We start from the raw sequence: 26639 nt of genomic DNA on the forward strand, positions 1-26639 counted from the left end.
GGATTACAAATTCAAGGCCAGCCTGGACAATTTGGTGAGATCCTGCCAAAATTTAAAAATGAAAAGGGTTGGGAGCCAAGCATGGTGGTGTGCATCTGTAATCTCAGTGATTCTGGAGGCTGAGCTAGGAGGATTGCCATTCTGAGGCCCTAAGAAACTTACTGAGACCCTGTCTAAAAATAAAAAAGGAGTGGGGAGCTAGGGCTGTAGCTCAGTGGTAAAGGGCCCCTAGGTTCAATCCCTAGTACCAAAAAAAGAAAAAGGGGGCATTGGGGATGTAGCTCAATGGTAGAGATCTTTTGGTTCAATCACTATTACCACCTCCCAAATTGCTGGGATTATAGATGTGTGCCACCAGGCCTGGTTTGCTTGTCAGTTTTTAAAACAACTTTCCTTGGATATAATTAATATACCATATAACTAACCATTTAAAGTGTACAATTCTGTGGTTCTATTAAGCCTCAACTTAACCTAATTTTAGAATTTTTTTTATTGACCCTAAAAGAAACCCCATCCCCCTTAGCAGTCAGCTTCATTCTTCTCTGCCTTCCTCTTCTCTCCAACCCTTAGTAATTTATAATCTAGTTTCCTGTAGATTTGCTTAATCTAGATATTTTATATAAATGGAATATAATATGTACAGTTATATTTACATTGTCTGTATTCTATATTCTTATGAAAATTCTGGATTCTCAATTTCGATCCCAGTTCCAGTTCTGATACTCTGTCTCCAATTAAGTTGACTTGGAAGGGTTACCTCCTTTTTTTGAGTTAACTGATGATTTGAAACTTAGTTTTCTTTTCAGTGTATAACCCAAAAGTTGAACCATAACTGCAGTTTTATATTCAAAAATGGAATATATTTGAAACTGAATTTGTCACATAGTACAGTGTTTTAATTAACCATAAGAACTTCTTTTTTTATAGTATATTCAACAGAACATAAGGGCAGATTGCTCCAATATTGACAAAATTCTTGAACCTCCTGAAGGCCAAGATGAAGGTGTTTGGAAGTATGAACATTTAAGGTAGGTTCTTACGATATATAAAAAAGCAATAATGTGGGCTGGGGTTGTGGCTCAGTGGTTGAGCACTTGCCTAGCATGTGTGAAGCTTTGGGTTTGATTCTTAGCATTGCATATAAATAAATAAGTAAAATGAAGGTCTGTTGACAAAATAAATAAATAAAAAAAGACCAACAAAAAAACAATAATTCTAGTATAAGTATCCTTTAGTACCTACTAATGATAATCATGAATCAGATAAAATTTACCTCTGATAGATCAAAAAGCCACATTCTAAAACTTTTGTGTCTTGATTGTTAAAAGGTCCTTCAGCTTTATTGTTCACTAATTGTTTCCCTGTGGAGTAATGCTACAAAGTCACTTGTTTTGAAAGGCCGTTGCAGATTTGCCTGTGCATGTTTCTATATTTATGGATTTGGGGCTCACCATCTTTTTACATTGTTTTTATTAATTGTGTCTCTTAACCACAAAGGCATTATTTCCATTTTAATACTGATGAATAACTTTATTTCTTTATAGAGGATCAACTCTAGGTCTTAATCTAGGCTTGATATCTGATGAATTACCTATGAACTGTGCAAACTTCCATTCTTCCCTTTGGTAAATAGAGATTGATTTTATTCCTAAATTAAGGAGTTTTTGTGCTTTTATTGTATCCTTTGAGATTATTGTTGACCAGTAAATAGGTAGAGTTAACTTTATTATTATTTTTTGTACCAGGGATTGAGCCTAGGGGTATAGTTACCACTGAGCTAAGTCCCCAACCCTTTTAATTTTTATTTTGAGACAGGGTCTTAGTTGCTTAAGACCTTGATAAGTTGCTGAGGCTGGCCTCGAATTTGTAATCCTCCTTCCTCAGCCTCCTGAATTGCTGGGATTACAGACATGAGCCACCACACCCAGTTTAGAGTTAACTTTATAAGCAGCTGCATCCCAAAGTTAGTAGATGTTTCCTAAAGTTGTAAACTTCTCAGTGCAAATTAGAGCTGAGATGAGTTGACAGATTAAATATAGAGAATGCAGTGTACATTCAACAGCATAATACATTCTCAACTTGTAGATAGGACACTTTTTTAAAATTCTTGATGCTGTCTACTTGCTAAGATATGTATGTCTTGATGTGTCTTATAACAGTTTGGCAATTGTAGTATGCTAATACTTCTTTATGTGCTTTGCCAGTTTCTTAGACAAATCACTTGAATATTTTATTTTTATGTATTACTTATTTTTGTGGGGCTGGGGATCAAACCCAGAGCCTCACACATTATTCCTTTTTATTTTTAAAGATAAGATTTCACTGTGTTGCATAGACTGATCATGAACTTAAACTTTCTTTATTGGGTGCTGGGAATTGAACCCAGGGCCTTGCATATATTAAACATACATCCCTACATCCCCAATTTCCATTGAATATGTTTGTTGACTACAAACCTAATTCTAAAAAGTGAGGTCCGATTTCACCATACAGGGTTTTATTTCAGCTCTAAGAAAACATTTTTTTCCCTATTTAACCTCTACTGGGAGATATGCATTATATAAAACATATAAAAGTCTTTGTAAAATTTTATTCTGTTTGTCCTTGTGCTATTATATTTACTTTTGTTATTTTTTTTATTCTATTAGCCACTTTTTGGGGGGGTGGATTTATATATTGTAGTCATATATATATTCTTTGGTTTCTTTGTCATGTTATATGTCATTATAGTTGGCCAAGAAGAGTTCCATGAGTAGCCTTTTGGGGTTTTTTTTGCATGTACTTGATGTTATTGATTTGCAGTTATTAATTAGTGCAATTAATTATAATATGTTAGTTTGAGTTGGATCATGACTTTATTCAAATCTCCATTAGCTCATTCTGAATCTTTGTAATTAGGAAAAGGTACTCCTTTGAATGGCATTCAATTTTATGCCAGGATGTGTGACTTGGTACCTGAGATCTTGGACAAAATTTCTGTCCTAGCCTGTCTCTTCAGCTGTGCAGTTGAATGTATTGCCCTGTATTAGGTTAATTTAAAGCTGTTAGATTTGTTGTTTGCCAGATTATATCTGCAACACTTCAAAATAGTTAATTTTACTGTTGACTATAAGAAGGTTGGATTAGTTAAGACACTTGCTTATCACAACTGTTTATTACCATTTAGTGGGAAACAACTCAAAAACCCGTAACATGCAGCCTACTGATAAAAGGGAAGTAGAGGGTGATGGGTTATTCAGAAGTAGTGTTATTTTTGTAATCTAAGAAAAACATTTTAGGCATCTGGAAAGGAAATTATAGACAACTGAAAATTTGACTCTTGTCTTTTTGTTTTCTTCTATTTTTCTATTCTTCTATTATGCCTAAAATAAATATATAAAGAATGTAGTTTTTCTTTTAATAAATTTAGTTCATATATGCCCCCTTTCTTCTTTTTCTTTGGAGATCCCTTTCATCTTTTAATTTCTTAGGTTTTTAGTTTTGGATTTGGGGGAAACCAAAGTTTGGTTTGGTTTGTTTATTTTTTTTTTTTGGTACTTGGAATTTAACACAGGGGCCCTCTACCACTGAACCATCTCTCCATCCCTTTTAAATTTTTATTTTTTATTTTGAGACAGGGTCTCACTTAGTTGCTGAGGGTCTTGCTAAGTAACTCAGATTGACCTCAAACTTGCAATCCTCCTACTTCAGTCTCCCAATACAGTCACTGGGATTACAGGCACGTGCCACTATACCTGGTAGAACCAAAGTATTTTAATTTGTTTGCTGGGGAAACAGTTTTGATTTTCAACCTTGATATGGTAGACTAAATATTACTAGGTAGTATTTTTAGAGGGAACACATTCAATAGCTTGACAACTATAAAATTATTTTTATGACATAGAGTATTATCTTACATCCAGTGCCTGTCTAAAACTGTCTTGTAATTTCCTACTTTCTTCATTTATTAAAAATTATTTATTGAGCACTTACTGTATTTCAGTCATTGTATAGGCTTTATAATTGTTAGTTTGTTTTAGAAGAAAAGTATATCACCAAAAAATTGCCAAAGGGCTAGGAGTATGATTTAGTAGTAGAGCACTTGCCTAGCATACACAAGCCCTGGGTTTAACCTCCAGAAGTGGGGAAAAAAAACCGGGCACATCTATTAAGTAACAAAAGCATTTTAGAAAATTGTGTTTAATATGATCTCAGTATATTTTAATGTGTACATAGAAAACAAACTTGCATGTGAACAGTAGTTTACTTTTGGGAGAAAGTAGTAGAATTATAGATAATTTAGATTTTCTACATTATATATTTGATAATATTTGACTTGTTTTTTGTTTTAGTTTTATGGTGCTGGGAATAGAACCCAGAGCCTCATACTTGCTAGACAAGGAAGTGCTCTTCCACTGATGTACATCAGCCCTGAAGGTTTTAAAGGAGTATATTATTTATAGTGAGAACAAAATTTTGAAAATACATATGTGTAGAACATTTAGTCTATCAAAAAAAGTCTAGTCTTCTGTGTCTCTCTGTGTGTGAATATATACACATACTTTTTTAGACAACTGAAATATTACTGTAAAAATACATTTATCTTTAGTATGTATATATGCCAATATGTTATTTACTCAATTGTTAATTAATTGAAATATTTCAAAAAATTTTCTCATATTATATGAACATCTTTGTAATCTATATCTGCCTGCAGTTCTAATTATTTCATTACAGTAGAAGAATGACAGTTTAAAAGTATACAATTTCTAAGACTCTGATTAAATATTTTCACATTACCTTCTAGAAAAATAATATCAATTCCTAATATATAAGAGAGTATATAAGAGAGTGATCAGCCTACTGAACTCTACTATTTGGGTCATTGCTTTTTGGATTTTAATGTATAAATCTTTGGAAGAAATGTGTCATTCTCAGTTCTGGTGGTGTTAGTAATAGTGCAGGAAGGAAGAGTGATACTGATGAGATTCTCTTTCTACAGTTAATTTTCTAAAAATAGCTGGAGCCAGGCATGGTGGTATGTGCCTGTAAGGAAGGTTGAGGTGGGAGGATTGCTTGAACCCACAAGTTTAAGATCAATCTGGGCAATATAGCAAGATCCTGGCTCAAAAAGAAAAAGAAAGAAAGACAAAAAAGAAAAAAAAAAAAGCCTGTGGAGAATAAATGTGATTTTTCATTTATATATTTGCATTTTCAGGCAATTCTGCCTTGAACTAAATGGACTTGCTGTCAAACTTCAGGTAATATTTTTTGTAAGTTAAAGCTGTAATTGAAAGTTCTTGCTATTTTTCTGTTTTGTAACTTAATGTGATTACAAAAATCTACCCAAATTTTCTAATAATTTTTCTTGTATTTTACATGGAAATATAGTAACCCAAATGATAATCATTTTCATCATTATTTTACATATTAAGAAATACAATTATTTTTAACAGAGTGAATGTCATCCAGATACTTGTACTCAAATGACAGCAACTGAACAGTGGATTTTTCTTTGTGCAGCTCATAAAACTCCAAAAGAGGTAAGGATTTGTGAAATAGAATCACTAATAATTATCATAACTTAAATCTCTTCAAGACATTGGTAGGCAGATTTTTAGAATTTTCAGTTTACTGTTTGTTTTGCCACTTGGTTTAGAAAGTCTTACTGCAAGGTTATTATCACAGTGTTTTTAGAATTTCTTATGATTAGCATTATTTTTCGTACTTGGACAATTATATGCACTAGAACTAACTTTCTGATCAACTGACATACCACAGAATAATATCTTTTATACTGAGTAATAGTTGAGATATACTTGTTTAGGTTTTGTTGTCATAATTTCTTTTGATATGAAGAACTATTGATTACTTATTGTAATCAATAGTTCTTCATATCAAATCTTCATATTGTAATCAATGTTAGACTTTTGAGACTTTTAATATTTATGTTGTTTTTATTCTCACTCAGTTTTTGTCAGGGTAAAAGTGAACAATAGCAATTGTTTATCATACTTTCTTATTTTAAATAATTCCTTTTTATCATCTGATGTCCAGTATGTATTCACTTTTCCTTGCTTGTTTCAGAAATGTCCTTTATAGCTGATTTGTTTAAACTATGCATTGTGTTTCCCATGATCTGCTTTTTAAAAAAAATCTATAATAATTAGTTTTTACTTGACATTCATTAAGGATATTGGTCTAGGCCAGTTCTGTAGAGTTATAGATCTTCAAATGGTCATTATATTGAGAGATCTCTAAAGCTAAAGACAAGTGATGTTCTAGTTGCAAAATCAGTATTTGGTGTTCTTTTGTTTAAAAAAGGATAAATTCCCAGAATAAGGAAGGAGTATGTGGTACCTGTGTAAGCAAATGGTAATTGTCTGGAAGACTAATTTCATTCAGGATTACACTTTTTGTGTTAGTAAATTGAAGTAACATGAAGCTTATACATCAGTTTATATCTGGGAAAATCCACATAACTGTTTCATCGATAATTCACTGAAGTTGCCTAGTTAATATAGTGATTGATATGATAGTCACTGTTAAGAAATTGTATTGTCAGTTTTTCATTTCTGGACAGTGAGATTTTTTTTTTTTTTTTTTTTTGTGGTGCTGGGGATCAAACCCAGGACCTTGTGCTTGCAAGGCAAGCACTCTACCAACTGAGCTATCTCCCCAGCCCAGTTTTTCATTTCTGTAACCAAACTACCTGACACGAACAACTTAAAGGAGGAAAGATTTATTTTGGCTAATGGTTTGAGAATTATCAGTCCATGTTGAGCTGGCTGTAATACTTTGGGCTTGAGGTGAGGCAGATCATGGTAGAAAGGCAAGACTGAGGAAAGCTGCTCAGCTCATGACAACTGGAAAGCAGAAGAGAGGTAATGGCCAGGAAATAAATACCCTTCCAGGGCATGCCCCTAGTAACCATTTTTCTCCAACCATGTCCCAGTGCCTATAATTTTCATCACCTTCCAGTAATCCATTCAGCTATTAATGGGATTAATCATTAATAAGGTCAGAGCCTTCATGATCTAGTCACCTCCTAAAAGCCCCACCTCTAAGCATTGCTGCACTGGGGACCAAACCTTCAACATATGAGACTGTGAGGAACATTCTAGTTCCAAACGATAACAGAAACTAAATCAAGAAGGTCAATTTCATTTTGCCAAAAAATAAAGATGCACTTTTCTCACTTTAGGTTAGAGATGCTTTTTAGTTTGTGATACATTGTGTCTTAAATATACTGTCATTCTCATATCTACTATTTTCCCATTAATATGAAATGTAAGCTGGAATAATCATTACCATTAGTACCTATAATGAAGTCTTAAATTGGAACATTGTTTGCTGAGTTCAAGCTCCACTGAACTGCTCATATGTCAAGGAAGGATGATAGTGGTGTTTCCAAGTGATAGTTTATGAAATGATGTTACTGTTAAAAATATAAACAAAAAGCCAGGCATGGACTGGAGTTGTGGCTCAGTGGTAGAGCACTTACCTCAGCACCACATAAAAATAAGTACATAAAATAAAGGTATTGTGTCCATCTACAACTAAAAATATTAAAAAAAAAAAAAAAAAAAGAGCCAGACATGGTGGCACACACCCATAATCTCAGAGATGTGGGAGTCTGAGCAAGAGGATCGCCAATTCAAAGCCAGCCTCAGCAATTTAGCAAGGCCTTAAGCAGTTTAGCAAGTAAGCACCCTTGGGTTCAATCCCCAGTATACTTTCTGAACTCTTTTGAAGTAATAGTGCATAATCAAGAAACTATAGGAACTGACAGACCAGTAGGTAGTAAAATTGCCTTTAATTTGATACAGGGTCTCACTGAGTTGCTAAGGCTGACCTCAAACTTTCAAGTCTCCTACCTTAACTATCCAAATTGCTGAGATTATAAGCATGCACCTCAGCACTCAGAGGAATTTTTTTTTTTTTGTACTAGGTATTGAACCAAGGTGTGCCTTACCATAGAGCTACATCCTCCACCTTTTATTTTTTATTTTTAAATTTTTTTGAAGGGTAGTATAGAACTACCTTTATTTAAAAATACATTAAAAAAAAAAAAACAAAAAAAACGGTATCAGTACTTAGCATTTAGGTACTAATAACAAGTTGGTTACATAGGGCCTCTCAGGAACTTAATTCTCCATCTGAGATGACATAGGCCAAAGCTTCCCAAATGGCTGCTTCAACTGTTTCAAAGTCACACTTGGCCACCCAGTATGTTGACCCTGAGTTTGGTAGTCTCAACAGAAGAGGAAAGAAGTAAATTGAATTCTATGATGCCAGTACAAAAATTCAATGAGAACCCTAAGGCAGTAGTAGTGTAACTCCATAAAATACAACTGTATCTTAAATACACACTGCTTCAAGCCAAGTAGACAGCAATTTATTTGACTATTTTATGGTAGGGGAGAAGGCTGAGTGTTGATGTGAAATCCCTGATACTAGTAACAGGGGTGGTAGACTTTGCCAGCAGAGGAGAAGGTAGCAGGTAGGCTAGCTACATCACTTCACAAGAAGAGTTTGAATCCTCACCAGAAGGGGTGCCATCCTCTTTCAGTTCATACTTCCCATGTCCAACAACATGAATGCTGAGCCTTTTACTTCCTCTGTGAGTCTTGAACCAGTTAACCAAGAAAGGGTCTCATTCAATGAGTAGTACCTCCCTAAGCTGCTAAGGCTGGCCTCAAATTTGCAGTCCTCCTGCCTCAATATCCTGAGTTACTTGGATTACAGGCGTGCACCACCACACCCAACTAACCCTCCCCCTTTTTTAGATGTTTATATATTTGTCATGATACCATATTGAGCTATCTTTAGTAGTTATTAATTTGTATTTCTAAATATCAGTTTCAGCACCTGAAAAATAATTCAAGTTACTAAGTAAAGCTAGAATCATTATTATTCCTTTCTGTAGTTGTTTTCCTTCTGGTCTACTCTTGGCTCATTCCTAGTCTTCCTTTTCCCTATTTCCTGTCTGTCCTCAAGGAAATTACTTTATAGTTTTATTTTTCTCCTAATAAGTTTACTGATTCTCCACGAGTTGATATATTTGTTTTTGATAAATGGACTAGAATAAGACAGATTTATTAAAATTTAAAGATATTTCAAATTTTTATATTAAAATTCAAAAGAGGTTCAAGGAGAAAGTTTTTTAGAGATTTTCTAGATTGACAGTAGCATCCCAGGGGGATAATAAAAGATATTTTCCAGGATGTAGGAAGGCAGTGTTCCCTGGAAATAATTCGTGAAGGGAAGGGGACTTTGGGACAATTAGTAAAGAATAAACCAGTAGGGTAGCAATCAGTGTATCTGGGATGTTTGGGGAGACCATTTTCCTAACTATATGATTTTGCATAAGTTCCTGACCATTCATTTGACGTCAAATGTATAAAGGGCTGGATTTAGTTAATCAGGGATGCTTTTCACTTGACTTTTTTGTTTTTGTTTTTGCATTGCTAGGGATCAAACCCAGGGTCTTGCAAAAGCTAGGCAAGCACTTTACCACTGAGTTACATCCCCAGCCATCTTCCCACCCCTAAACATTGTTTTCTTCTAGGTTCAGTGTTTAGGGTGAAATTGGGAGACTGGTTAATGTATCTTCTAGAAGCCTGATATTATGGTTCTTGTGAATAATTAAGCTTTATTTATTGATGTAACATTGTATTTTATGATCATTTTGAAATTGTAAAGGACTTTTTTTCTTAGAATATACTCAAGTCTTTGGAGTAAGTTATCTAGATAATAATTATACCTAATTTAAGAAAGAGAGATTTTTGTTGATGCATTTTTAAATCTTTTCTTTTCTAGTGCCCTGCTATAGACTATACTAGACACACACTTGATGGTGCTGCATGTCTTCTGAATAGCAATAAATATTTTCCCAGCAGGTAAACAGAACTTTAAACATGATATAAAACTTTGTGAGTTTACTTTAAAAGATTGATGTTTATGGTTGTTTTTTTTTTTTCCAAGCTGTGTTTATTTGGTTTTGGATTTTTGTGAGTTTGTTGTTTTTTGTTTTTGTTTTGGTGGTACTGGCAATTGAACCCAGAACCTAGGCAAGTTAGTCTAGTGCTCTACCTTGAACTCTACATCCTCAGTCCAACTACTGTGATATATTTGGCTGCTCTTATTATTCAAGTTGTGAAGTTAGGGTTGAGCTTAAATAGCAGGACTTGTTTCCCAAAGTTCATAGACCAATTTAGTTAAGACTAGTCACTGCCACTGTGCATCATTCCCCAGGCATCTCCCTCTCATGCTCTAGAGTTGAGATATTTACATGCTTGCTCACTTGACTTTCTGATAGTCAGCCTCTCTTTATATAGCATGCTAAAGAGCAGACTTTCCTAAGTTGGAGTGCTTGTTTTGGGTAGGATTCCTTTTCTCTCCTGTAGTTTTTTGTTTGTTTGTTTGCCTATAGATAAAAATGTGGGGAAAAGCCATGTATGCATTGTACTATTGGTGAGGTTTGTGATTGGTCTTTTATTTTTTTAAAGATATTTATTACTAACTGGGTACAGCAGTGCATGCCTGTAATCTCACCTACTTACAAGGCTAAGGCAGGAAGATTGGCCAGCCTGGGCAACCTGGGGAGACTTGTCTCAAAATAAATTTTAAAAAGGGGATAAGAATGTAGCTCAGTGGTTAGAACACTTGCCTCCCATGTATGAGGCCCTGGATTCAATACCCAGTATTGCAAAAAAAAAAAAAAAAAAAAAAAAAGATATTTGTTCCTGGGTGATTGGACTTGAGAATTTTTTTTTCATAAATATGATTTGGTCTAAAAGCTCATACAAAATATTTTTTAAAACAAACAAAAGTGATTTTACCCCTGTATCCTGTACATATATATTTTTAAAAATAATATCAGAAATAGACATATTTTGATTTTTCAAAAAATCCAGTTCTATAGAATAAAGCAATAATTCCTTTTAGTTGTAATCACCTCTACTGGACAGAGTATTAATAACTGTAAAACATTTTATTAAGTTTTGAGTGTCAGAGATTCATTTTAACTATTAAGCTTTAACAGAGTTTCGGGACTATAATACTGAATTTAACTTAAGTACTGTGGTTAAGTAGAAAGAGCACTGGACCAGGAGTGAGAAATGGGAGGGTTACAGGTCTGCTCCTGGCACTTATTAGAACTATTATCTTAGATTAGTCGCCTATTTTCTAGGTTTAGATTTCCTCACTTGTAAATTGAGAAGATTGTGTTATATTGTCCTACCATTTTACCTAGCTCTATGAATCTGTGATTTTGTTTCTATTTTTAGGGTTAGCATAAAAGAATCATCTGTAGCAAAACTAGGATCAGTATGCCGTAGAATTTACAGAATATTTTCACATGCTTATTTTCATCACCGGCAAATATTTGATGAATATGAAGTAAGTGTATTTCATTAATTATCCTAATGCATTTTTATCAGAATGATAGTACAATATGTTGATATTCTAGTTTTTTCATTTTGGATAATAAAATAACTTCTTTTCCTTTCTTTCTACAGAATGAAACATTTTTATGTCATCGATTTACTAAATTTGTGATGAAATATAATTTGATGTCGAAGGATAACCTGATTGTACCAATTTTAGAAGAGGAAGTTCAGAATTCAGTTTCTGGGGAAAGTGAAGCATGAAGGGAATCATATAGAAAAATGTACTGATCACATAATTAACGTTAATTATGTACTGTATATATATATATCATTTTAGACACATCAATCATGTATCCACATTATAGCTTTTTTGTTTAGTATAGGTTTTTGTATGCTGTGTGTTGCCTTTTAAAATGGGAAATACTTTTTAAGTTATTCATGAGCTGTATATTCACCAGTGTGGCACTCATGGTTTTTAAATAAGATTAGTATTATCTGTTTATAATGCTTGTTAATAAAAGAATTTACAGTTTGGTAAAATTGCTGCTAAACAATCATTGGATCACAATCCTCATCAAATAAACCTATCTATAAAAATGAGTGAGCTTGAGGTTTCAACAAGCCATTTACTAAAGAGATAGTACTATTTTCCTTTGGTTTTACTCCTGAGTTTAGATATTTTAAAAATCTATAGAACATAGTTTCATCTTAACTATTAACTTTTGAAAATTAGATAAAAGTGTTTTAAAATTCTGTTTATTGTTTTTGATATACATATGAATATTATCCAAATAAAAGAGCAAATAAGGGATTAGTAATACTTAAATAAGCTTACTATGCTACATAAAGTATCTAGGCCAGTATAGTTGGAAAGGTTTCATCTTTTTTGCAATAGCAGATTATTAAATGTGTGATGATGATAATGATGTCACGAAAATGATGTTCCCACTGGAAACCTGCCCTTTCTTCCCCTTCTTATATCCCTTAATCCTCTCCCCAAACCACTTTAGCTTAGAAGTTTTTTCACCAGACTATGATTTCGTTGTGGCTTATTCCTATTTATATTTGTATTAATGGCTTACAGATTATACCTCATACTAGCAATTACATTACACTACAGGAAAACTATTGGCATAGGCTCTTGCTTATCTGTGTTTTGGAAAATTGTTCTAACTACTTAGAAAACAGTCTTAAGATAGTTTGACTTTTCCTGTTAGTGATATTAATCTTTTCTTCTGATCCTAACAGCATTAAATAGAGATGAAGAAATACTATAGTATTTATTTTATGCCCCCTTCCCCAAAAGTTTATGTTGAATTATTTACACAGGTGAGGTTATTTGCAGTAATTCACAGGTTCCAATGGTGATGATGCATGGTCATGTTTTGAGACTTTGTTATGATTCATTGTCTTAAGAATTCAAGTGTAGGTTTAACATTCTTTAAATCTGTTGAATAGGGTTTTTCGTAAAGTGCTGGAGGTCTTATTGCCAAACTGGTTGTAACGAGTCACTAAGATAGGGTAATAAATTGTACATGTATTGAAGAAAATACTGAAAGCCATCTCTTGACGGAACTTGACAAACCTAAGGAACTTTTTTTTCATTTAAAGGAGTTATTTTGAAGTGAAGATGAAAATGTATTCATCTTGATTGTTTTTTTTTTTTTTCAAATTTGAGGAAATGGATTATACTGTATTACAGGCAAGTGTGTATAGAAAAGGGTGGGAAATAGTAGCATACTGAGAGTGTGTTTGTATAGTTTATGCTTTTCCAAACCTGCCTGTCTTGACTTTGAACAGTACTATCCCAGCAGCCACAGTCATTACTGTACCACAAACCACAACTATCTTTCAAGAGGCTTTATGTTCACAGTGAAAGGAATGTTGACTTTGAAATTATGCATTTATATTAATGTCACTACAAACCAACGGGAATAGTAATTTTTAAACAAACTTGCTAAATATTGAGAGACTAAACTACTAAGTTGATAAATTATATGTAGCACTGTAGCTGTTCTCTAGATGGTGTCTCACAATGGATTTCTGTTGCTTGAATATTTTCTTAGTGAACATTTGAACTAAGGTAGTGACTGGGATTGGTGATTTTGGCTAAATATTTTGAATCTGTGGCTTAGTGTTAACAGGGAAATAAAATACCATTTTTTTCCTAACTCATTCCATCCTCCCTGTACTGTGTGTTTGCAATTGATCCTTTAAAAAAAAAAAAAAAAAAATCTCCAAAAGAAAACCTCAGTTTGTAGTCTTGCTTTTGTATTTTGTATTCATATTGACATCTTACTAATCCTCATTATACTGTGAAATTAATTGACTATACTAGTTAAGACCTAAATGAAATACTTTTTGGTTTTCCTTAATACTGTTTACAGAATTTTGAAAATCATGTACATAAGTGGTGTTTTTGAGAAAAGGATTATTGAACCTAAGCTGGCAAACCATTGATAAATAAAGTGTTCTGAGAAGAGGAAAAATGGGGAATTCACAGTTCTGTGTGATAAGGAAGTTAAGCTTTACTTTTTGTTTTAATTAGTTAAGTCCAAAAGTTAGAATTAGACTTTCTTTCCATATTGTTTTAATTACCTTATATAAGTCCAAAAGTTAAAATTAGACTTTCTTTCTATAAAAATATAGTCAACTCACTTTTTTTCTCCTTTTATTTCTGAGAAAGTAGCTGACTTCTAATCACTTACGTTCCTCTAAGCTTCATAGTTTTTTTGTGTGTGTCATTTCCCTTTTCTATGACTTGAGGTGTCAAATTTACATTTTTAGAAGTTTCTCAGGGTTGGTTTTTTTTTTTTTTTTTTTTTTTTTTTTTTTTTGTTATGCTGAGGATTGAACCCAGGGACGCTTAACCACCGAGATACATTATTTTTTGTAGTGAGATGAGGTCTCCCTAAGTCACTTAGGGCTTCACACAGTTTTGAACTTGTGATCCTCTTGCCTCAGGCTTCCTAAGTCACTGGGATTATAGGTGTGCACCACCACACTCAGCCCAATTAAATTTTTTTTTTTTTTTTTTTTTTTTTTTTTTTGTGGTGCTGGGGATTGAACCCAGGGCCTGGTGCATGCGAGGCAAGCACTCTACCAAACTGAGCTCTCCCCAGCCCACGGTTAATTATTATTATTATTTTATTCATTTAGTTGTAGATGGACACAATACCTTTTTTTTTAAATTTTTTTTTATTTTTACATGGTGCTGACGATCAAACCCAGTGCCTCACACATGTTAGGCAAGTGCTCTACCACTGAGCTACAACCCCAGCCCGGTTAAATTCTTAATGACCACATTTTTTACTACCAGAATAAAATTAGAAACCATGATTGCATTATTAGTAAGGATAGTGTTATGGTTATAAACACATTTACTGATTGTCAGAGTCATTGTAGTAGAACTAATTTTTTTCCATGATACTTTGCCCTATTCTCTATATGTTGACATCTTATGTTTCAGGACTTATTGTAATTTTATTTCTGCAATTATAGAATTACTATTCAAGAATACTTCTTGAATGTACTAAAGTTTTTTTTTTTTTCCTATAGTTCTTCCATGCTAAGCAAATGTTTTAGTAAAAGTAATTGATTTTCACTTTTCTTGAAGCATCTAATTTTTCTTCCATGTTTGTTGATTTTTAAAAATTTCTTTAAGGGTATTAAATAATTATTTGGAATTTTTTCTGATAATGGCATCAGATACTTTTGTGACTGGTTTTTCCTTTTATTATTTTCAGTTATACAAGACAGTAGAATGTATTTTGGCAAGTTATAAATACATAGATATGTATTATTCTAATTAGGATTCTGTGCATCTAATTGTTAATGAAACAGTACAATGTATTTGTACAACACATTTAGGAGTTTGAGATGGCCAAAACATTCACATCTGTTTCCTGAAAAAATAATGCATTATTACTCTCTGGCACACTACAAAACTGGAAAACTACTGTGAGTCCACTAGGTGTTAGATGACTCATCTGGCAAGTCGAGGAGCCTCACTCTTCATTTGTATGATTTATTTTCTGCCATTGACTTTTTTTTTTATAATACACAAAACTTCATACCAAGTATGAGAACCTAAATTTTCATATTAATCTGACTTTCTCAAAGATAAATATATTGACATTCAGAATATATATCCATGAAGATATTATTATTTATTGTTTCCCATGATTGTCAAAATTGTTACACCAACATTCAAAACTAGTAAGATGTTCATTTTTTAGTGAAATAAGAATTTTGTCTGGAGCTGGATTTCTATAAACCTTGGTAAGTTCAATTTATAATTCCATAAATAATGTGTTTACCACTTTGGGTGGACCTCATGAAAGCTATCCGTACCTTGTGTAACAGTTAAAATTTTTCCCTCCAAAATGGTAATTTGGGGGGCTGGGAGTGTAACTCAGTGGTATTGTGATTGGCTAGCATGCTTAAGGCTCTGGGTTCAATCCCCAGCACCAAAAAAGTTATGGTTTACATTGTAGGCTGTAGTATTATCTCTGTATGTGTGTGAGAGAGATGTCAAAGTAAAATGCTCATACGCTACAATGCATTATGTGAAATCTCTTTTTTTCTTCCTTTTTTTTTTTTCTTTTTTTGGTACCAGGGATTGAACCCAGGGGCACTTAACCACTGAACCATATCGCCAGCCCCCTTTTTATGTTTTATTTTGAGACAGGGCCTTGCTAAGTTGCTGAGGCTAACACAATTCACAATCCTCCTCTTGAGTTGCTGGAATTACAGCTGTGTGCCACTGTGCCTGGCTGTAAAATTTTCTACATCCCTCTAAGTATTTGTTTAAGTATTTTTGGTTTTACTTAGTATCAATGTCTAGAAGAAAATTGTGTTTGTTTTTTTTTTTTTTTCAAAGAGGATAAATAGGATTCTTTCTGTGTATTTTCCCCAACCTCTCTCAGAGACCAATTGAAGGATGTAGATAAAAGGGAACCCCATCTGAGGGAATAGTGGGTGTAGTCATTGTTGCACTAGCAAATGAGATGATCCTTTACTCAATTCCAGTAATTCCAGTAGGTTAAATCCCTACTTACCTTTCCCAAATGGTACCATTATGCTCTTAAAACCAGAAAGGGGAGGAAAGGAGAATATTTAGATGCATGTATACATATATAGAGAAATTATACTTGATTTTGATAATACTTAACACTTTTAAAATCTTTGGTGCTTCTATGGAAATAAAGATTAGCTTAAAAAAAATCTTTGGTGCTTTTGGCTTTTTAACATTTTAAACAAATGGGTTTCTTGGGTTCTGATGTTGAGATACCTTGTCAGTGATTGTATTTGTTTCCTGTGGCTGCTGTAGTCAATTATAACAAACTTGGTGGCTTAAAACAGTATAAATTTATTCTCATTTCTTGAAGTCAGAGCTCAAAATCAGTTACACTGGGCTATAATCACATTCCTGGTTCCTTCTAGAGGCTCCAGGGGTGAATCCTTTCCTTCTTCCGGTTATTGGTGGCTTACTAGCATTCTTGGACTTTTGGCTGCATCATTCTAGTCTCTACTTCCATTATCTCCTTGCTGTCTTGTGCAGTGGGATCTCCCTCCACTTATGAGCACACTTGTGATCACATCCTTGTGGCCACCTGAATCCAGGTTAGTCTCCCAACCTCGAAATAATTTTTTTTTTTTTTTTCATTGTGGTGCTGGGGATCAAACCCAGGGCTTTCTGCAAGCTAGGCAAGAGCTCTACCACTGAGCCACATTGCCCTCAAAATTCTTAATCACATTTGCAAAGTCTCCTGCCATATGAAGTAACATTCACAGGTTACGGGGATATAGGGACTTTTGTTCAGCCTGCCACAACAGTTCTTTCAAATTCATATTGTTACTTTCAAAAAGTTCTCAGTTCTATGGACTTAAGTTTTACTCTGATAGTGCTATTTTTATTTCCTGCATATAATCCCTTTCTTCATTGCCTCTTCCCAATTACACATTTTAAGTCTCTGAAAAGGTTGAATTAATTTGAGATCATTTCCTACAAATTATCACTTACTACATCATAATAATCTACAACGGAGTTCTTGGTAAGGTTTACTTTTAAAATTTATTGTGGTAATAACACTTATAGGGTTCTCTCCTATTTTTCTGTGTTCTGACCAAAAATCACAGCATAGCTTAATCATTAAACCAGGTTTTTCCCAGCAGCCTTGAGCCCAAGCCAGGCCCTTGAGCATTCCTAGGTACTGATAAAGATGGTTAGGTTGTTGCCCAAAACTGAAGGAAACTGGCCCTGGCCCTGAGTCAAGATTCCTTAAATATTGGGATGGACTCTGTGCCCTGGCCTCCCTTGCTGCAAACACACCCCTTCCTTGCCTCTCTCGAAAGGATTACCTGCAGCACTCTTAAATTTCCTTAATACTTTGGACTGCTCACCCTGGCATTTAGCACTACTTTCTTTGGAGTCTGAACTGGCCTCATCTCAGTATGATTTGGGGCATTCCCTTGTGGGAACCCCCTTGCAGGTATTAGGGCAATTCCAGCATGTTGATGGGAAGAAACACTTGAGATTTACAAACTTAAATTTTAACGTATACATTATTGTTGACTGCAAGTACAATGTTGGATAGAACTTATCTCACTTGACTGCAACTTCATGGTTACTGATTAGTGACTCCTCATTTCCCCCTTTGCTCCAGGTAGCCACCATTCCACTCCTGGATTCAATGCATCTTTCTATTTTTAGATGCCTCATATAAGTGAAATCATGTAGCATTTGTCTTTCTGTGACTAACTTCTTTCACTTAGTATCAGATCTTCAAGGTTAATTCATGTTATAGTATACAGAGAAATTTCCTTTTTTAAAAGACTAATATTCTATTGTATTATCACTTTTTTTTCTTGTTCATCAGTCAATGGACATTTAGGTTGTTTCTATATCTTGATTATTGCAATAAACGAGTGCTAATGTCTTTAACATCTGGATTGCAGTTCTTTTGCATATGTGCACAGAAGTGGGAATGTTGAATCATGGTAATTCTGTGTGGGTTTTGAGGATGCTTCATACTGATATTCCATGGCTGCTGTACCATTTTGCATTCTCAACAGTGTACAAGGATTCCAATTTCTTCATTACTTCACCAACACTGTTTCATTGATATAGCCATCCTGACAGGTGTGAAATGACACCTTAATGTGGTTTTGATTTGTTTTTTCCATCAAACATTTTTTCATAGATCTGCTAACCATTATATGTCTTTGGAGAAATGTCTATTCTAGTCCTTAGCCCGTTTTTAAGTTGGGTTCCTGGGTTTTTGCTATTTTTAGGAGTTTGTTGTATGCTTTGGAGATTTATCAGACGCAGGTTTACAAATATTTTCTTCCATTCTTCAGGTTGTCTTTTCACCTTGCCGATTGTTTCCTTTGCTCTGCAGAAGTTTTGATGTTTGTAATCTCACTTATTTGTGTTTGTTGTCGGTGCTTTTGGTGACCTATGCATGATATCATTGCCAAAACCGATGCCATGAAGATTTCACTTTTTGTTTTCTTCCACATTACTATTTTGGATCTTATATTTAAGACTTTAATCCATTTTGAGTTGCTTTTTGTATGTGGTATAAGCATCCAGTTTCATCCACTTGCATATGAATATCCAGTTTTGTAGACTCATTTGTTGAAAAGACTATCTTTTCTCACTTTTTTTTGGCATGGATTTATTTCTGAGTAATATGATCTTTTAGTTGATGCGTAGAACCAATCATTCTGGGGTTGAGAGACTATGCTTACCAGTTTGTGAAAGACAGAGTAGGAGAGATGGAAAAAATTGATGGAAGAATGTTTTCCAAACCTCTGTGTTATGTATCACAAAGCAAAGGAAGAGTTTATAGATTCTGGGGCTCCATCTTTGGAATCTGGTTTGAGAATAGAAATGGGAAGCATCTGATATGCTCTTCATTCTAGAAGTCACTAGAAAAATTAGATGAGGTAGAAGGTACACTTCCTTCAAATAAGTAAACAGTAATTGTAGTCAGAGAAGTTTTTAAGAGAAGTGAGTTTGGAGTATACTGTCTTTCTCCCGGTGTTGAAGGAGATGAAGGAGGCTGGGTGGAGCAAAATGGAGTTGCTTCTCAGCTAACCCTCTGCTTCTAAATGGCTTTGTTGCTAGAGTTGGCAGAAATTATCTTGTCTTTTATAAATGGGAGCTTTTTGAGATCGTGAGCTCCACACCTTGATGAGATGAAAAGCCACGTTTTATTACGAGACCATAATACTGTTTGTGAGGACTTTTGACCATGGCATTTAGTTGAGGAAAACCCCTTCGTATTTTGGTTTGATGGACTGAGGGAAATCAGGGTAAGTTCCAGCAAGGCTGTAGTGTTTGGGTTGTTTACAAAGTGAGAAGGCTGCCTTCGCAAACATGCCTCTAGTGGATATGGGTAGTGCTGATGACATGGTCGTGTAGTATTCTCTCAAGAAGTGTGCCCCAGCTGGGGATGTAGCTCAGTGAATAGAGTGCTTGCCTAGCATGTGTGAGGCCCTGGGTTCAGTCTCCATTTCAGAGAGGGGGTGATGGGTGAGGAGTGCTCCTTACCAGCTCATCTGGAGTCTTTAGGGCATGCAGGTAAGGATAATAATGGTTTCATCATTAGGTTTGTGCAGTCTTGTTTGGCATACTCTACATTGAGGGAGGGTATTTATCTATTGGAGGACAGTATAGTGACTTGAATCCAGCCTTCCTATCACCACTCTTAAATCAGTATGGTTTGCTTTATATTTTTAATTTTTAGAGGTAGTGAGGATCAACCCCAGGGCCTTGGGCATGCTAGACAGGTGCTCACCACTGGATCATACCTCTGGCCCCCAGATTTGGCTTTATTTTAGGAATTGAATCTAAAACTTGAGTTGGGGCAGAGTGGAGATGTATGTGCCTTTTGAAAGAAGCGCAGGAGCCACAGTCCAAAGCTAATCACCGGAGAAGTCCCGTTTTATTTTAAAAATGCACACTTATATAGGGCCGGGAAGAGGCTGATTGGTTGGGGCATTAAACGGGGTGAGAGTTGATTGGGAGAGCCTTGTTGCTGGGGGGCAGGGCAATGGTTGATTGGTGAGCCTTGTTGCTAGGGGTCTGGGTGGGGTGTCAAGCACCGATTGGGTGTGAATTCGTGCTGGTGGGAAGAAGTTATGAGGAGTAAAATCAGGAAGCTTGGCCAGTGCCATGTTGACACCTAAGGGGGAGGGGTGACCTTATATTCCTCCCTTTCTTGTTTTATATTGGAAGGGGCGATGTTCAGTCCGGGTACTTCCTTGCTGAATGGAGGCGGAGTCAGGGACGGGGTGGGGGAATCAGGAGGAACATGGTCAAGAAGCCCCATAACAAGGCCGAAAAAAGAAAGGTTTCTTGGGGGGTGAGGTTGGTGAATGGCCCTTGTAGTGGCCTCGGGTGGAATGAGCCAGGCATCCTGATGGAGGGCCGCTAGGAAGGAGGTCCATAGGTTGGTTACAACTCCCTCAACAGGTAGTGAGGCGTTCCTGAGAGGAGGCGCTGGGCTCATCTGTTGCCAGTAGCTGATAATTCCTGAGGAGAAGCTGGTTAAAAGCCTGGTTAGAGATTTTACCCACTTGGTACTGAAGGAACTTAATAATACAGGGTAGAAAGAGACAGATGAGAAAAACGATGGATAATGGTCCTAGAACAGGCCATAACCCATGTTAGAAGGGGAGACTGGAACCACAAGGAGAATGGGGAATGGGGGGGGGATCTTTGTAGGCTGTTGCCAAATTCTGTAATTTGACGATATTTTGTTCCACTAGGCTGGATTCATTAATATAATAGCAACATTCTTCTTGAAGGAATACACAGGTTCCCCCTTTTTTGGCCATAAGGAGGTCCAGAGCCCGGTGATTCTGGAAAGTCACCTGGGCCAGGGAGGTTACCTGCTTTTGCAGAGAGGTGAGGGAGGAGGCAGTAGAGGAGAGCGCGCTCTCCAGCCGGGTGTTAATATTCTCAATGGCCCATAAGGATTGGGCAAGGGCACCTCCTGATAGACCCGTCCCAGCAAGGGAAGTGGTCAGTGGAACTTTCTATCCACCTTGCTGTGAACTTTCTGGTCACCTTTTGGTGGGTTGGTCTTTGTTCCAGCTGCTCAGCTGTGCCCCCTACAGTTGCCTAATTTCCGACCTAACATCCCGGCCTTTTTGGTGATATAGGGCGCCGGAGTCTGTCTGGCTTATTTTGGAGCCATTCTAACATGCAGCTGGGTGAGGCAGAGCCTTATTTCAGATAAGGAAGGGCTTTTCACAATACACAGATTTTGAAGATTAAGCAGAGATAAAATGGAACTCTGTTCTCTGATGGAAATGCAGTTCTAAAGAGTTACATCAGCAATCTTTATATCTTATTATCAGGCTAAAGAGTATGTAAGCATTATTCTTTGTTTTCAGGAAAGTTACAGAGACTAGGACATCTATGTAACTTTTCACAGCTGCAAAGTGCAATGTTAGCAGCTCTGTGTAGCTCTCAAGAAAGTCCACTGTCCAAAGTTACTGTAAGGCAGGCAGGAACCAGAGAAGGGAACTGAGGAAACACAGGTTATCTGGCAAAGGAATTCCTTCCTGCCTGAGATCAATGTCAGAGCTGATAGGATTCTTGCACAGAGCCTCCCCAGCTAGGGTACTGCCACAGCAGCCAGGCATCTTGTGCCCCTGCACAGGAACATTCCTAGGTACTAGGCCACAGCCTGTCTCACGTATATATAACCAACTTAGTTATATGCAAACTTGTTGAAATTTGCCCTTTACTTACACAGACTTTCTTAGCACTTACTTTGACCCTCATATATTCCATCACACAAGAATTTTCTTACTTAGAAACATTTTTCTACTTTCTACTGAATACATTCCCATACTTAGAACATTTTTTCTTTCCTATCTGGTGAGAACTTTGTGGTGAAAAATTCACACTCCTTCCATATAGCTCAATGTGAGTGAGCAATCAGGAAGGCATATTTGGAATCTGTATGGATGTTGACCTGTTTACCTTTGGATAAAATTAGACCCCTGATCAGAGCAGAGTTCAGCCTTTTGGGAAATGGTCCCTTCTGGAAGGCAATTGGCTTCCAGAACTGAGGCAGTGGTGACAACTGCATAGGCAGCTTTACAGCGTCCCTTGGGACCCAGCACAGAACTGCCACCTACAAAAATGATTAGGTAAGATCCAAGATGGCAGACTAGAGGGTGACTGCATCTCCCATTGCTCCAGAACCCAGGGTTCAAGAAGAGGAGGTACTGAGAGACTCGAACCAACATAGAGCCAAGGGGTGAGTGTCTCCCACTGGGTGAAGCTCGGACAGGGTGGCAGGCCCGGACGGGGCAGCTTCTTGGAGCAGGGCAGGGCAGCCAGAGACTTCCCCAAGCAGCCCTGCTCCCTCTGGCGGCAGGCTCGACCCACAGCGAGCTTCTTGGAGCAGGCCGCCCAGTGAGAGCTTTTCCATACAGAGCCAACCCCAAGCCCTGAACCCAGTGGTGGGCCCTGGCTGGCAGGCAGCTTCTGGGACCAAAGCAGGACAGGGAGAGGCTTTCCCCTAGCAGCCTGGCTCCCCCAGACTGGGGCAGGCCCTGGCACGACCGCCCAGTGAGAGGATTTCCATGCAGAACCAGCCCCCAGCCCTGGATCCAGTAGCGGGCTAGGGATAGCTTTCTTCAGAAGCACTGCATTATCAAGTTCCTCGAAGACTTCAGGCTACTGAAGGCCTGGAGATGATATACTGGAAATCTACAGGGACACTATAAGCCAAAGAGGAAATCTGCAATATCTCAGTCCCACTGATATCTGACCAATATGAGAAAACAAGGGAAGAAAATGTCCCAAACAAACCTAGATACTATATCAATAAAACCCAATGACAGCACAGCAGAAGAAATGTCAGAAAGGGAGTTCAGAATGTACATAATTAAAACAATCAGGGAAACAAATGAGATGAAAGAGCAAATGCAGGCATTAAATGATTGCACCAATTGACAGTTAAAAGAGCAAATATGAGAAGCAAGAGATCATTTCAATAAAGAGTTAGAGATACTGAAAAAAAAAAAAAAAAAAAAAACAAACAGAAATCCTTGAAATGAGGGAAACAATAAACCAAGTTAAAAACTCCATAGAAAGCATAACCAATAGGATAGAACACCTGGAAGACAGAACCTCAGACATTGAAGACAAAACATTTAATCTTGAAAACAAAGTTGACCAAACAGAGAAAATGGTAAGAAATCATGAACAGAATCTACAAGAATTTGGGATATCATGAAAAGGCCAAATTTAAGAATTATTGGGATTGAGGAAGGCTTAGAGAAACAAACCAAAGGAATGAACAATCTATTCAATGAAATAATATCAGAAAATTTCCCAAATCTGAAGAATGAAATGGAAAACCAAGTACAAGAGGCTTATAGGACTCCAAATATACAAAATTACAACAGACCCACACCAAGGCACATTATTATGAAAATACCTAACATACAAAATAAAGACAGAATTTTAAAGACTGCAAGAGAAAAGAATCAAATAACATTCAGGGGAAACCAATAAGAATATCAGCAGATTTTTCAATCCAGACCCTAAAAGCTAGAAGGGCCTGGAACAACATTTACCAAGCTCTGAAAGAAAACGGATGCCAACCAAGAATCTTATACCCAGCAAAACTTACTTTCAGATTTGACGATGAAATAAGATCCTTCCATGATACACAAAAGCTAGAATTTACAAAAAGAAAGCCGGCATTACAGAACATTCTCAGCAAAATATTCCATGAGGAAGAGATGAAAAACAACGATGCAAATCAGCAACGAAGGAACTAGCGTAAAGGAATAGCCAAATAAAGGAGTAACTAAATCATGTCAAAAACAAAAATGAGTCTAATGAATGGGAATACAAATCATATCACAATAATAACCCTGAATGTTAATGGCCTGAACTCATCAATCAAAAGACATAGACTGGCAGATTGGATTAAAAAGAAAAATCCAACAATATGCTGCCTGCAAGAGACTCAACTCATAGAAAGAGATACCCATAGACTAAAGGTGAAAGGATGGGAAAAAACATACCATGCACACGGACACAGCAAAAAAGCTGGAGTATCCATCCTCATTTCAGATAATGTGAACTTCAAGCCAAAACTAGTCAGAAGGGAAAAAGAAGGACATTACATACTGTTTAAGGAAAGCATAAATCAGCAAGACATAACAATCATAAATATCTATGCCCCGAACATTGGCTCATCCATTTACATCAAACAAATCCTTCTCAATTCCAGAAATCAAATAGACCACAACACAATAATACTAGGTGATTTTAACACACCTCTCTGACCACTGGATAGATCTTCCAAACAAAATTGAATAAAGAAAGCATAGATCTCAATAACACAATCAACAATTTAGACTTAACGGACATATATAGAATATACCATCCAACAAAGAACGAATACACTTTCTTCTCAGCAGCACATGGATCCTTCTCTAAAATAGACCATATTTTATGCCACAAAGCTACTGTTAGCAAATACAAGAAGATAGAGATTCTACCTTGTATTCTATCAGATCATAATGGATTGAAATTAGAAATAAATAACAGAATGAAAAACAGAAACTTCTCCACTACCTGGAGATTAAATAATACACTATTATATGATGAATGGATAACAGAAGACATCAGGAGGGAAATAAAAAAATTCTTAGAAGTAAATGAGAACAAAGACACATCATATCAAAACCTCTGGGACACTATGAAAGCAGTACTTAGAGGAAGATTTATTTCATGGGGTGCATTCAACAAAAGAAGTAGAAATCAACAAATAAACGACTTAACACTACAGCTCAAAGCCATAGAAAAAGAAGAGCAGACCAACACCAAAAGTAGTAGAAGACAGGAAATAGTTAAAATCAGAGCCGAAATCAACGAAATTGAAACAAAAGAAACAATCGGAAAAATTAACAAAATAAATAGTTGGTTCTTTGAAAAAATAAACAAAATTGATAAACCCTTAGCCACACTAACAAAGAGAAAGAGGGAGAAAACTCAAATTACTAAAATCTGGAATGAACAAGGAAATATCACAACAGACACGAGTGAAATACAAAATGTAATTAGAAGCTATTTTGAAAATCTATACTCCAACAAAACAGAAAACCTCAAAGACATCAATAAGTTTCTAGAGACATATGAATTACCTAAACTGAACGAGGAGGACATATACAACTTATATAAATCAATTTCAAGCAATGAAATAGAAAGGTCATCAAAAGCCTACCAACAAAGAAAAGTCCGGGACCAGATGGGTTCTCAGCCAAGTTCTACAAAACCTTTAAAGAAGAGCTCATTCCAATACTTCTCAAAGTATTCCATAAAATAGAAGAGGAGGGAACCCTCCCAAACTCATTCTATGAAGCCAATATCACCCTGATACCTAAACCAGAGGAAGACACATCCAGGAAAGAAAATTTCAGACCAATATCCTTAATGAACATCGACACAAAAATTCTCAACAAAATTTTAGCAAATCGCATCCAAAAATATATTAAAAAGATAGTGTACCACGATCAAGTGGGTTTTATACCAGGGATGCAAGGTTGGTTCAACATCCGGAAATCAATAAAGGTCATTCACCATATCAACAGACTAAAAGTTAAGAATCACATGATTATTTCAATAGATGCAAAAAAAGCATTCGATAAAATACAGCATCCCTTCATGCTCAAAACACTAGAAAAAATCGGGGTAGTGGGAACATTCCTTAACATTGTGAAGGCCATCTACACTAAGCCCATGGCCAATATCATTCTAAATGGTGGAAAACTGAAAGCATTCCCCCTAAAAACTGGAACAAGGCAGGGATGCTCTCTTTCACCACTTCTATTCAACATCGTTCTTGAGACTCTAGCCAGAGCAATTAGACAAACCAAAGAAATTAAAGGGATCCGAATTGGAAAAGAACTCAAACTATCCCTGTTCGCTGATGACATGATTATATATTTAGAGGAACCCAGAAATTCCACCAGAAAACTCTTAGAACTCATAAGTGAATTCAGTAAAGTAGCAGGTTACAAGATCAATGTTCATAAATCCAATGCATTTTTATACATAAGTGATGAATCTTCAGAAAGAGAAATTAGGAAAATTACCCCATTCACAATAGCATTGAAAAAAATAAAATACTTGGGAATCAATCTCACAAAAGAGGTGAAAGACCTCTACAATGAGAACTACAGAACACTAAAGAAAGAAATTCAAGAAAATCTTAGAAG

At 36.0% G+C, this 26639-nt stretch overlaps 1 protein-coding gene across 3 annotated transcripts in view; it reads left to right on the forward strand.

The window, feature by feature from the left end:
* LOC306656960 (10 kDa heat shock protein, mitochondrial) overlaps positions 1 to 17227 on the forward strand; it is a 37877-nt gene extending 20650 nt beyond the window's left edge. For all 3 annotated transcript variants that reach the window (XM_079132601.1, XM_079132598.1, XM_079132599.1), the window contains 6 exons: positions 928 to 1028; positions 5198 to 5240; positions 5436 to 5522; positions 9802 to 9881; positions 11271 to 11382; positions 11502 to 17227. In XM_079132601.1, the coding sequence (XP_078988727.1) occupies positions 928 to 1028; positions 5198 to 5240; positions 5436 to 5522; positions 9802 to 9881; positions 11271 to 11382; positions 11502 to 11633 (555 nt within the window). In that variant the 3' untranslated portion in view covers positions 11634 to 17227. The remainder of the gene's footprint in view (positions 1 to 927; positions 1029 to 5197; positions 5241 to 5435; positions 5523 to 9801; positions 9882 to 11270; positions 11383 to 11501) is intronic.
* Positions 17228 to 26639: the final 9412 nt, after the last annotated feature.

Source organism: Sciurus vulgaris (assembly GCF_902686455.1).
Source record: "Sciurus vulgaris genome assembly, chromosome: 3".
NCBI classification, from domain to species: Eukaryota; Metazoa; Chordata; class Mammalia; order Rodentia; family Sciuridae; genus Sciurus; species Sciurus vulgaris.